Consider the following 13,541-nt stretch of genomic DNA (forward strand, 5'->3'; position numbering starts at 1 on the left):
ACTTTTTGGGCATTAACTGTGTGCCAGGCACCAGGATTAGCACTTTTTATAGATTATCTGTCAGCTAGGGGCCGTCATATCCTCATTTTACACTTCGAGAATGAAGGCTTGGAGAACAGAAGTAGCGTGCCCAGAGCCACACAGCTCGTAAGTGGGGGTGCCCAGTGTGAACCCAGATCCCCTGGGGAGGAGCGGAGAGGAGCCTGGCCCTGAATCCCTGCAGGGAAACCTGCAGAACGAGATAGAAGAGTAGAAACATCCACCCAGCCCCCGGGGTTCTGGATGGAAGGAAGACGGCTGCTAATTTGGCCAGAGGTCCCTGGAGGCTCAGAGGTGTCTGGGACTTGCCTGAGGCCACGCAGCCACCCCCCTCCCTCCACCCTGGGCTCTTCCCAGTGCCCCTGGGGCCTTGGTGCCCATATCGGCCTGTCTGGATCTCTCTTCTGAGTTTTATTCATGGACGAGCAAGCACATGGTGTTCATAGGCCAGAACTGTGAACCGAGGCTGCCCAGCATGAGATCTGGATTAATTACCAGCCAAACCGTACTGGGTTTTCAACACTGATTTTAACTCTGGGCAGGAAACCTGGAATCTCGTTGATGGTTATTTGAAACAAATGAATTCCCCAGGCCTCACACATCCTCGAAAGCCAGGCTTCCTTCGAAGGCTCCGTGTTCAGTTCTTCACATCAGGCACTTAGTTAATCCTCATTTATGCCTTCAGGGTAGACGGGGCCGTGGCCCTTGAACCCATGGGGATGGGGAGCAGTGGACACTCAGACCGAAGGGTTTGCACAGTCTCTAGCTATTAAGTGGCAAAACTGGGATTTGAACAAAGGTCAGCCCTCCATTTAGTAAGTCTGCTTGGCTGCCTCCATTCCATGCTATAGGGTTAGGCCTTTCTCTTGTGGGAAATAGGGAGCCATTGAATGTCGTTGAGCAGGGGAGTGCCTTGGGAAGATGAATAAGGCTGTGGGGAGGAGGACAGGAGAGGAGAGAGGGTGGAGGTAGGGAGACCAATGAGGGGGCTGTTGCAGGTTCTCAGGGAGCAGTGATGAAAGTTGGACCAGGCTGTGACCACTGGAATAGACGGAACATTTGAGTGATGATTAGACGCCAGTCACTGTGTTAAATGTTTACCGTCTCTCATTTCATCCTGTGACAGTCCTGTGAAGAGGGTATTATTGCCTCCATTTTATAGGCACAGGCTGGCTAGAGAACTTGCCCAAACCCAGCTAGTGGGTGGCAGCGTGGGGTTTGAACCCAGGCCTGTCTGATGCAGAAGCCTTTGCCTACACCCTATATGCGGCACTGCCCCTCCTCGGTGCAAAGATACTTGGCGTGACCTTGGACAAATCCCTTCTCGGCTCTGGCTCTGCGGAGAAGTTGGCTGAGCTCTGAGATCTCTTGCTGCTTCATTTTATCAAACATTTAGCTGAGCCCTGGGGAGAGAGAATTAGTTCCTTTGAGGAGATCATGGTCTAGTGGGAGAGACAGGCTCCGGGGCAGACAATTCCCCAAATAATATATAAATAAAAAATGGAAAGAGGAGACTTGACTCAACCTGGGGGAGGGATCAGGGAAGGCTTCCTGGAGGAGGTAGCACCCTGGGTAAGTTCGCTGAGTAATAAAAGGTGAAAACTTCAAAGACCACGAAACAGCAGCTGCAAAGGCCTGAAAAACCCAAAGAGCATGAGTTCCTTAGGCGGGGACCTCAGAGAACCCCTCTTCTCAGCCACGGCGTGTCCATGCCCAGAGCTCTAGACAGGCTTGTGGAACGACTGCTTGAACCCATTCTCTGCTGCCCCTTGGGACTGACGCTGTCTTCTTGCTTTTTTCTTCAGGGTCCCCCTGGGCTGCCTGGGCTCCCTGGACCCCCTGGTGCACGGGGGCCTCGGGTAAGTGATCACATGTTGTCCTTTGGGGCTCTGGTTGGCTCTTTGGCCTGTGTCCCCCTACCCCTAAAGGGAGCTCCCCCGCTACCTTGCTGTGTGTCCTCAGGCTGTTTCCTGCCCCTCGCGGGTGCCCATTTTCCACTTTGTCCGTTGGAGTGGACTTAGGGCTCTTCGGGGGCACTGTGTGGACGGGCATGGCATGGGGACAGCAACGACCTCTTACAGGGTTTCAGGTATTCATGGTGGGTATCACCCTTGGCAACCTGGAGTGGAGAAAGGGTTTCTGCAGACCACATCTCCTGAGCTCTTGGGTTTCAGTGTCTGCCCAGGAAAAAAAGCTGGCTCGGGAGGACACGACCCTTGCATCCATCTTCCCATCTCTGCAGGGCCATCCTGGGGTGGGGATCCCGACACAAGCAAGGTGGGCGGGGGAGCTCCCCATGCTGAGAGGTTTGATCAGAGGCAGGAGGATGGCTTCGCAGGGCCGCAGGGGCTAAGATGAGCTAGCCTGAGTCTTGGTGTGAAAAAGAACTCCTATGTGTTATGCCTTGCACACATGTAACGCTGCCTCGTTTGAGCCCCTCTCCCCCCAGGACCCTTGTGGGCCAGGATAATCATTCTCATTTTGGGAATGAGGAAGCCGAACATATAGGAAATGGAAGAGCCAGGATGGGAACCCAGGCCCTGAACTGTATGCTGGCACCCCTGGGGGTCCTCTTGGAGAAAAATCTGTCCTTTTCCCAAGAGGGCTCAGACCCATGATGCCTGGCACCTGTGCCCAGGCTGAATCAGCCTTTCCCACGCTGGGTGCCTGGCAAGGCTCTGGCAGAGACAGCTGCCTGGGGCATATTTTTAGTTCAGAGCCCAGCGGATGGTTTTGGTTATGCAATTACTCCAGACCTGGCCCTGTGCTCTCTGGGCCCAGGGCTCTGGAATCTGTTGTCTGATGCGGCATTTCCTCCTGGCTCCAGAGTCTCCATGGAGAACATACCCAGAGCTGGGGACCACAGAGGTATCAGGACTACTGCTGGCCACAGGACCTTGCAGTCTGGGACCAGGATGAGGCCCGTTGACTATTAGGCAGTTTGTCCATCCAAACGCCTCCTCTGCGCCTTTACTCGGGTCGGCCTCTTGACCTGACCTGGTGTGCCCTTCTTTGAAGCTCCTCCTCCATCCCCTGCTGAGATCAAATGCCACCTCATTTTCTGATGACAGCCCCCTTCTCCGAGTTCCTGCAGCAGTTTATCTGCTGCTCTGGATGCCATGGATCACTTTCCTAAAGCTCGCACAGACTGCTGAACTCTGTTGGCGGAGCTGCCTATGCGTGATCTCATCCCACCAGCCCAGCCGTCCCGAGAAATAGGTTCTGATGTTGTCCCCGTGTTACAGACGAGGTAACTGAAGCTCAGAAAGGTTTGGTTACTTTGGAGAAGGTCAACCAGAGAGTCAATGCTGGAGCTAGGATTGGACCCAGACAGTCTGACCCCAGAACCTATGATCTTAACCATCTATTGTGCTGATTTATCTGTCTACCCAAACAAGCCCCTCTGGGCCAGAGCCAGGCCCTGTTTCTCTTTCTCACACGATGCACGCAGCAGGTGCCGGGCAAATGGCTTGCTGAAGAGTTCTAGTCTGGGAGTCAACAACATTTCCCCCCAGAAGCTGTGTGATCTTAGACAAATCCCTTCCCTTTTCTGGGCCTCAGTTTCCCATCTATAAAGCATGGGGTCCGCTCAGGATTTTCCAAGGCATTTCCTTGGAACCATATTTCCAAGGTTCCTCCCAGCTGTGAAATTCCATGAGTGAGGGAATGACTCTCCCGACATCCTTCTCAGGCTTTCTGTGTGCTCTCCCTCCCCTCCCCCCCCCCCACCGTCATCCTGTTTCTAGGCTGGAAATTCCATAGATCATAAAATTCCAGAGATAGTAGAATGCGAAAAGTAGACCATCCAGCTCCTCTCTGCACGAATGACGGCTCTGGGGCTTAGGGAGCGGCAGGGCCTTACCTGAGGTCGCCCAAAGCTCAGTGGTGTGCCCCTTCCCACCTCCACATACTTCCCCAGCCCGTGGAAGGCTGTTGGGGAATCCCTGGGCCCTCCCCATACCCGGCTTTCTGGGCTGCAGCATTTATAGAATTGGTCTGCTTGGCTCCCAGTCAACTATGTGCTCCGTTTCTTTGCAAGGCAGTGGCTGGAGAGGGGTGGGGAGGTGGGGGTGGGGAAGCAGGAAGCCCCCACTTCCACACACTGCAGACGGGGTAGCTGAGCGCTCCAGCCCTCCATCTTTGGGGCAGCTGGGGGCACAACTGGGGAGAAGGTAGCCACCCTTGGCCTCCCACAGCCCATGACTGTTTCTGGAGTGCTGGTCAGGGGCCCCTCCTCAAACATGCCTACCCAACTTATGCCCGATTCCGTCTGAGCTCTGAGGTGAGACCCCAGGAGCCTGGGCTGGGGTGAGCATCTCAGGTCTTCCAGATTCCTTAGAGACTACTGGGGGTCCTAGTTACTCATAAGACTGTTGGGGAGAGGGAGGCTGGGGAAGGGGGGTTGCTCACAGCTGGTTCCAGGTCACATCCATGTGCCGGGTTGACCATGTTCGGTGGAATGCTGGAGAGGGCCGGAGAGCAGGCTATTTTAGAGGGAGGGTCACCAGTGACACCGTTCTCAATTCCCCAGGCCGAGCGAGCTTCTGAACACTGTTCCTTTTTGACGTGTTTGGAGAAGGGGAGGGTCCCTGTTCAGGCATCGAGGAAGAGGGAGGTGCCTTGGTTGGAATGTGACAGGCTGCAGCTGGAAAGTTGGCCTCAGAGAGGGAGGAAGGAAGCAAGTTCATACACAGCTAGCCAGATGAGTCAAGAGGGGCCAGGGACAAGGGCAGTGTGTCTAGAAGCTGGTGTGGTGGGGCACCACTGGACTTCTCGAGGCACCTCTCCCCACCCCCAACGCTCCAGATTATTCCTGCTGGACAAAGACTCTCGGGAATGACCCGGCTCTTCAGGCTCTGTTTATATTACTGGCTGCAAGACCCTACCCCAGGCCCTTGCTGGAGAAAAGTGGACATAGCAGGCTCTAGCTGTTCTATAGGATTCAGATAGGACCTGGGAAAATCGAGTGCCACGAATAAGCCCTGGACCCTAAGCCAACAGGCCTGGGTCCCAGCCCTCCCTTGGCCACCTCTCTGCTGTGTGACTTGGCCAAGACTCTTGGACTCTCTGGGCCCAGTCTTCCTAGCCGCTCCAAGGCCCCTGGAGGACCTGTCGGCTCAGAGCTCGTAGGAACCTAAGGGAGAGCTCTCTGGCTGGGCTGTGGCCACAGGAGGGAGGCACCTTTGTTCAGAAGACGCCAAGTCCTCCCTTCACTGGGCTCTCAACTCCAAAGGCTCACACCACAGTCCCGCTGGAGTCAAAAGGGAGCGGTGCCTTTAGGCAGAAGTCCTAGAGGATCCCCTCGAGGAGGTGGCATGTGAGCCAGGCCTCGAAGGACGGGGCGGGTGGCAGCTGGTGGGGATGGGTGGGAAAGGCACACATGATGAGAACGGCACAGGCCAAAGTGATGAGCAGTGGTGGAGGGAAGCAGGTCGCTAAGTGCGCTTTGAGCCCCGGGGAGCTAGCCTGGGACGAGCTGCTGGGCCAGGGGCAGAGAGCCGGGAAGCAGTAAAGTAAAATTCACAGGTCGAGGCCTTGTGCTCCGAAGTCACACATCTGAGGTTGACCTCTAGCTCTGCCCCCGAGCAGCTGAGCGACCTGAGAAAGTTCTCAACCTCTCTGAGCACCGGCTCCATCTTCAAAATAGGAATAATGATAGCCCCCGCCTGGTGGGTTAGTAGAGTAAAATGAGGGCATGCACGGCAGGTGTTTAGTGCAGGGTGGGCATCGAGGGGGCCCTCCCTAAAGGTAGGCCGCCAGGACAGTCCTGCTAAGACATGGCTAGCTGAGAAGACCCAGCGGGTGGAAGGCATTGCTGTGTAAGTGGGGTGATCCCCATTTTTCCCTCACCTCTTTGTTTCTTTTCCCTTTCAGGGTCCTCCTGGGCCTTATGGAAATCCAGGCCTCCCCGGTCCTCCTGGAGCCAAAGTGAGTAATTGCTGTGGGGTCTGGGGGTAGGGCCATGGAGTGGGTGCTGGTGTTGGGGCTACGTTTGGGGTGCTTCCTAGGGGGCCGCTGGTGGGAGGGCCTCTGTGCCACAGACACCCCCTGAGCGCCTTCTAAGTGCCAGGTGGTGACACAGTGAGGACTTAGGACTTGGGAGCAGAGCTTCTGGTTTGGGGGGATTAGGGAGAGAAGGGCAGTTGGAACCTAGAGCCCTCAAAGGAGAGCAGGAAGAAGGGTCATTTGCTGCTAAATAGGGAAGGCCTTGAATGTCGGACTAGGGATGGAAATTTTACTGGGCCAGACTTATCCCAGGAGGCGTGTCATCTTTTGATCGGAGGAGGGACATGGTCCTATTTGGGAACGATGGCTGGATGTCATGTGGACGTGGACGGGAGGCGGGGACCAGAGCAGAGGCAGGGAGACCCCGAGGGTGGGGGCAGAGGAGGGATGAGGCTAGCCCAGCCAGCTTAGAGGTGTGGGAGGAGGGGCAGGAGGGGAAGCGAATGCATTCACGATGTGGAGCGGAGGGGAGAGAGGACGCGACTATGGGTGAGCGATAAGAGACCAGTGTCACGGTGGTGTTAGCCTTGGTGACCCAACCGGGCCACCCCGGGGAAGGAAGGCGAGGATGTTCATTTGGGAACTGGGAGCCCTGCCAGGTGGAGACGATGCATGGACACAGCGATTCCGAAGCTCTCTGCAGAGCGCTGAGCTGGAGATGAGCCTTGGGGGGTGGAGACTACGGCACAGAGATGCCACCCGCCGCAGGGAGCCCTCTTGGAACGCTCCGGTTAACTTTACGATGAGACCCCAGAGACCGGAGAGAACGGTGCCCTGTTGCATGCTGGGAGCCCCAGCCCCGGAGCGCCCCGGTCTGTTCCTGGTGCTCCAGCAGTGAACAGGGCTGTCCAGGGCTGTGCTTGCAGCGAGCCGCCAGAGCGCCAAAAAGCATGCCAGGCCAGCAACATTTAGGTCATGGGGAGAAGTCTCCAGGAATGGCTGGAGAAACGGGAGGAGGGGAAAGAAGTTGCAAGGTCAGGGAAGCCAAGAGCGCAGGGACTGTGCCGAAGGAGTGTGAAGCAGGCCCGGAGGGAGGCCAGAGGGGCTCCTGGCTAGGACACTGCCCCGCCCAGCCTGTCCTCTGTGGGGTAGCCAGGATGGCCAGGCCCAAGGTCATTCTTTGCTAAGCCCGTTATGCAGATGCAGTGGCTTAAGGGAACCGACTGGTCCCCAGGTCATGCAGCCTCCAAAGACCAGCTCTGGCGCCCACCAGCTTGTCTGGGAGTTTGGGACACACGGCCAGGGCTGGGCTGAGGTCCTTACTTGCAGAACAAGCACAGAGGCCTTGGGTGTCCCGTGGCCAGCAAGTGCCTGGAAGTGCTCTGGTTTTAACAAGGCGAAGATAGCAGAGCTGTCTTCCTGGGCAAACACGGACAATAATAATCGCCCATATATGGGGCCTTACTGTGGGCACTATGCCCTGTGCGTGCACGTGATGTAGCTTTTCTTCATTCAATCCCCACAAAGACCTAAAGAGACAGGTGGAGACACTGTACCCATAAACAGATAGGGAAATTAAGGCTCGGGCACATTAAGGCGCCGTCTAGGAAATGACTGCAGGACCTGACCCCCTGGGGACCAGGCGGAGAGAGGGAGCCCCCTTGGGGTCTTCTGCTCAGCACAGGCCTCAGGCCTCCCAGGCCCCAAGGTACATCACGATGCTGAGGGTCCGCAGCTGTTCTGAATTGCCAGGTTTGCTCAGGAACACGCCTTTCTTGGTCTGCCGGGGGACCGTCCAATCCTTCTGTTCCCTCCCGCTCCCACCCATTCTTTCCACCCCCTCCAGCCTCCAGATTGATCCCTTGCTTCTGTGGCAGGAGATGCTCCAGTGGCTCCATGTTGGCCCCACACGGCAGGGCCCCAGCCCCAGGCCCACAGCAGCCCCAGTCTGGCCTGCAGCCCACTCCCATCCTGCCAACAGACGTGCTGAGGCAGGAGGGGGGCCCCTCAGCCGCTTCTCCCTCCATTTTGAGAAGCAGCTCTGGGGGTGGTGAGTGAGGCTTGTACCTAGCAGGTGATTCCTCCTCCTGCGGCCACATGTAGCTGGAGCGTGTGGACGTGGGGTCTCCTGGACAGGACGCCCTCCTGCTTCTGGGTATAACAGATCAGGTTGTGGGTTCCAGAAAATACACTGCAATGGAGGCTGCTTCTTCCAGTAGCGCTTGCATAAGACTCCAAGGGGAAAAGCCATGCCCTTTGCCTGACACCTGGCCTGCAGCCCAGGGGTGAGCAGAGGTGGCCCCAGGACCGGCCGGTTGGGTGGGAGACCCCAGTTTGCTGGGCTTGGGTCCTGGGCTGCCCTTGATCTGGGGCGTGGCCAGGACAAGGTTAAAGCAGACGCTGTCCTGGGATGGAATTTCCTGACAGAGCTGAGGTTGGAAGAGAATGTTGTGTATCTACACCCGGGGGTGTGATTCTGGGGAGAGGGTCCTCCCTGTGTCCCAGATCCCCCTTGGGCCTGGGAGGTGACCTGGTGGGATTGGAGGGCTGGCCTCCCCCAGGCCCTGTGCTGGCTTCTCCTTCTTGTACATGATGTTGGCTTCTAGAGCCGCTCGTGGGGCCTCCCATCCAGTCATCTCCTTCAGTCAGCAGATGTTTATTGAGCACCTACTACGTGCTGTTGATGGAGAAATCAGCCAAACAGGAGGGTGTGCCCAGGTGGCAGGGAGCCTGCACCTCGTCTGGATGGGTCACTGTGCACTCATTGCTTCAGTGAGCTTATGGAGCCCTCAGGAGCTTGTGGCCTTGTGGGATAAAGACTGAGGGGTGGGAGAGACCAGTGGATTAAGGAGGATCAAGAAAGGGAGGAGGATCAAATGAAGGACTTGAGGTCACAAAGACGCCAAGGATCACTGGTGATGACCAGCATGGCAGGACTGTCTTCGGGATCCTTGGGTTTGCCTGCTGGAAGATACTTGTTACAGGGCAGCCTGCCTCCCCTAGACCCCAAGGCCTTATCCACAAGCCATAGGCCGGTACAACCCATGTTCAGCTCCATCAGGAAGAGGGAGGGTCAGTTCCCACATGGGATCGAGATCAAGGACTTTGAGAATGAGGCAGAGAAACCAGCCCCCTGGGAGGACAGCACTGGCTGACCTCGGAGGCCCAATGTTGAGTCATTGGATTGATTCATGTTGCCAACCGACCCATACTTGCTGCTGCAGGAAAGGGCAGAGGTTAAGAGCGCAGACTCTGGAGGCAGACGATCCAAGTTCAAACCCCAGCTCTGTCACCTCCTAGTTCTGTGACTCTGGGTACGTTATTTTAGCTTTCTGTGCCTCAGTTTCCTTATCTAGAAAATGGCGGGGAAGAGTCGCTGCCCCCTTGAGTTGTCACGAGGAGTAACCAAGTCACTTAGAGCAGCACTGGCCTGTGGAAGGGTCTACTGTCAGCACGGGCAAGGTGTTGGCCCTGTATTGGGGCCCTAGCGCCTCACCAAGGACAGTCCCTGCCCTTGTGGAAACAAGCTAATCACACTGATAAATGCAGAATTATGCCATGATCATGGGTCTACATGAGAGGCGTGGGGTGCCTAACACGGTGGGGATTGGGCTGGTCTAGGAGGTGAGGTGCACCTTCCCAGAGGGCAGATGGGTTAAACTAAGGTCTGAAGTAGAGCAGGTGAAAGGTACAGGGGCAGGAGGAGGCCGGGTCGGGCAGCAGGCCTGGTAGGCGGTGGTAAGGCTTTTGGACTTGATCCAAGCAGCAACAGGAAGACACGCAAAGGATTTTATTTTTTTTAATTTTTTTATTTTTTATTTTTTTATTTATTTGAGAGAGAGAGAATGAGACAGAGAGCATGAGAAGGAGGAAGGTCAGAGGGAGAAGCAGACTCCCTGCTGAGCAGGGAGCCCGATGCGGGACTCGATCCCGGGACTCCAGGATCATGACCTGAGCCGAAGGCAGTCGCTTAACCAACTGAGCCACCCAGGCACCCAACGCACGAAGGATTTTAGCAGAGGTGACACGATCAGATGAGGTCTGCAGAGGCCACTCAGGCAGCTTGAGAAGCAGGGCCTGACCGGCAGCCAGCGGGGAGGTCCAGAGCTGCCCTGCTGGGGATGCTGATGCGGCACCGTGGTGCAGGCAGGTGGGATGCAGGGCCGTGGGCAGGTGAGGGGCTCTGGGCCAGAGGCAGCGGGGCTCCAGCCGTGCAGGAAAACCAGTGCTGCCCATGCCAGAGGAGAAGGCGTCCGGCCCTGCTCTTCTTGGCAGGCGGCCGCTCCATCCCTGGTGTGGCTTTGCTCAGTGTGCAGTGAATTACCTAGGATGATTATGGGCCCTCAGGCACCAGGGCCGGGGGGGTGGGGTGGGGGGAGATAGGTGGGCAGGAAGGAGCAGACTTGGTGAGCCAGGTGGCTGCTAGCAGAACTGGTGGGGGCTGAGGTGGAGAAAGCCTACAGGGTTCTCAGGCCCTAGCCTCCCCTTCCCCTTCTTCTGATGACAGAGGTAGGGCATGCTCATGAAGGAAACTGTGGAATAGTCTAGAAAGTATCAAGAAGAAAGTAAGCTGCCTGCAATGGCCCTGCCCAGTGATAAGCACTGAGTGCCTTTTGAGGACTGGGCCAGGGACTGGCCAAGAGCTTTACATACTTTGTAGGGTAGACGTTATCACCCCCATTTTACAGATGAAAAAACTAAGGTCTAAGTGGCTAAGTAACTGGCCCAGGGTCACATTTCTGATAAGTGGCAGAGACAGGATTTGAACCCTCTACTGCCTAACTCCAAAGCCTGTATGTACTTCTAGCTACAAGGCAATTTTGTTCCATAGCTCTATCGCCTTCCTCTGTAGATTAAGTAACATGTATATTATACATATGTTTGAGTATGTATATATTATATATATGAGTTATATATAAGTAACATTGTATATTTTTAATCAAAATAAAGAAATCAGAATTTTTGTTTCTTAACATATTTTATATATGTTAATATACATGTAACATAATATATATGTTAACCCATACATATATGACATATATTAATCAAAATGCATGCATACAGACACAAAGTTACAGATGTGTGTACACATACAGGCACACATACATAAATATGAATAATTTAAAATATGCCCTGCACGTAAGTGCTTTATGGGTTTACTTGTTTTATTAGCAGTTGCCTTCTAGAAAGATTGAACCAATTCATGCTGTTGCTAGCATCAGAGGAGGATATTTTAAAAAGACAGTTTATTGGGGCGCCTGGGTGGCTCAGTCGTTAAGCGTCTGCCTTCGGCTCAGGTCATGATCCCGGGGTCCTGGGATCGAGCCCCGCATCGGGCTCCCTGCTCAGCGGGAAGCCTGCTTCTCCCTCTCCCACTCCCCCTGCTTGTGTTCCCTCTCTCGCTGTATCTCTCACTGTCAAATAAATAAAATCTTTAAAAAAAAAAAATAAATAAAAAGACAGTTTATTGTTTTCACTTCAGTTCATTGATCATCCAGAAGAAGAACGCTTTTCTTACATCTGTTTTCCATTTGTATTTTATCATTTATGAATTTGTTTATCTGGGGGGTTGGGATGCTGTCTTTTGTTATGTATTTGTACAGTTACTGATATTTAAATATTAAGATTATGCAGGCTTCATCCACCTTATGAATATATTCCAGTTTGGCTGTTTGCTTATTAAGAGTATTCATGATGATATTCACAAATAAAAGTTTTATGTATTTTTTTTGGACTGACAATAACAGCTAACACTTACTTATTAGGAACTTATGTCAGATAGTTTGGAGAGAGTTCCACCCATATATAAAATTTATTGTTCTTCATTTTTATACTTAGACATTTCTTTCCCACCACATGATCAGATAGGTATTCATTTATATTCCTAGTTATTTCATAGTTTCATTTGTATTCTTAAAGATTTTAAACCATCTGGTATTAATCTTCATGGGGGGTGGGTATGAGACGGGGCTGTAACTTTATTTTTTTTCCCAATAGTTAACCATTTATTAAATAACCTTGACTCTACTGATTATTGTATGATAGACCAGGGTCTGTTCCTGGCCATTCGAATATATTTCATTGCTCTGTTTGTATATTTTGTGCTAAAATACTGTTTTATATGACATCTACGATCTTTATATGTCTTCTCCCCTTGTTCTTTTAAAATATTTCTGGCTATTTATTCTATAAGATGAACTTTATGCCTATCTTAATAATTTCCTTAAAAACATCCTTGGGATTTTTATTGGAATTGTATTAGATGTGTATATTAATTTGTGAAGAATTGACAGCTTTAAAATACTACATTTTCCTATCGAAAACCATGGCATATCTTCTCATTTGGTTGAGTTTTTAAACATCTCTTAGTAAACCTTTATAGCTTTTACTGCATAAGGCCTGCACAGCTCTTGTTTATGCTTAGAAATTTTATATTTTTGTTGCTGTTATGAGTGAAATATTTTCCCCATCCCATTTTCTAGCTGGCTGTCAGCTAGTGATGAGGACTGTTGGCTTTTGTATTTTTGTGCTTTTTGTGTTTATTTTATAACCACACCCTGTACTGTATGATTTTATTGATTTTAACAGTATTTCAGTTAGTTCTCCTGTACTTTCTAGACAGGTCCTCGTATTGTTCGCAAAAAAGGACATATTTTTGTCTCCTTTTCCTCAAAGGCTAGTTGTCTCATTTGTTTTTCTTGCCCTATTGCATTGGCCAGAACTTCTAAACACATGACATAGTGATAGTGGGAGGCCCAGGTTATCTTCAGAGGAAGCCAGTCTGAGCCAATCCCAGCCTTAGAGTTGTCTCTTGAGAGTCTATTCATTCATTTGCTCATTTGTGAAATATTTTATGATGCCTCCTCTGGGCCAGGCCCTATGCTGGGTACTTGGATTGGAGATGACTTACATAGGGGACTTCTGGCCCAGAATTTCCCAATCCTTTGTGATGTGTTCCTCCTTTGTGTCAGTCCCTCTCTAGACCTCAGCCATTCAGAGCCCTCTATTCCTCTGTTCCCCAATCCTACCTGCAGAAAAGGAGCATAACATAGTCCCCACTCCCACTATATTTGTAGCATTTATTGTTAAGGATATACCTTCCCATCTGGCTTCTAGTTCACAGAGACTTTGTTAACCAGTCCAGAGGGAGTACCATTCCCCATGCAGACAGGGAAAGGGGCTTGCCCAGGATCACACAGGCTCGTTGGCTGGAGAGCTGGGTTGGCAACCAGGTTCTCATTCTAACCAATGTGTAAGCAATTAATTAGACTTTATATATTCCTTCTATCTCTCACTGGGGAATCTGTAGGAGTCTGGCTGGGAAGACATGTAGTCTTCTCCATTCCAGAAGTCACGCCTTCACCTGACTAGGGGTGCCTCAGGCATCCCTGGAGTTGAAAGTTCATCTGCCTCCCTCCTTGTCTTCCTCCAGCCTGAGCTTAGCTGGAACTCCCTTCAGGGATTTCCCCTCAGTCTGGGTCAAGTTCTCCCTGATGTCCTCCTTACTCCACTTATCATTGGATGGTAGTTTTTGATCTGTAGTGTATTGAAATGGC

General features: G+C 52.5%; 1 protein-coding gene across 1 annotated transcript in view; it reads left to right on the plus strand.

Moving 5' to 3' along the window:
* COL27A1 (collagen type XXVII alpha 1 chain) overlaps nucleotides 1-13,541 on the plus strand; it is a 135,258-nt gene that overhangs the window by 17,390 nt on the left and 104,327 nt on the right. Inside the window, exons 4-5 of the mRNA XM_021691749.2 lie at nucleotides 1,845-1,898; nucleotides 5,914-5,967. Of these exons, the coding sequence (XP_021547424.1) occupies nucleotides 1,845-1,898; nucleotides 5,914-5,967 (108 nt within the window). The remainder of the gene's footprint in view (nucleotides 1-1,844; nucleotides 1,899-5,913; nucleotides 5,968-13,541) is intronic.

This window comes from Neomonachus schauinslandi, chromosome 13 (assembly GCF_002201575.2).
Source record: "Neomonachus schauinslandi chromosome 13, ASM220157v2, whole genome shotgun sequence".
Lineage (NCBI taxonomy): Eukaryota > Metazoa > Chordata > Mammalia > Carnivora > Phocidae > Neomonachus > Neomonachus schauinslandi.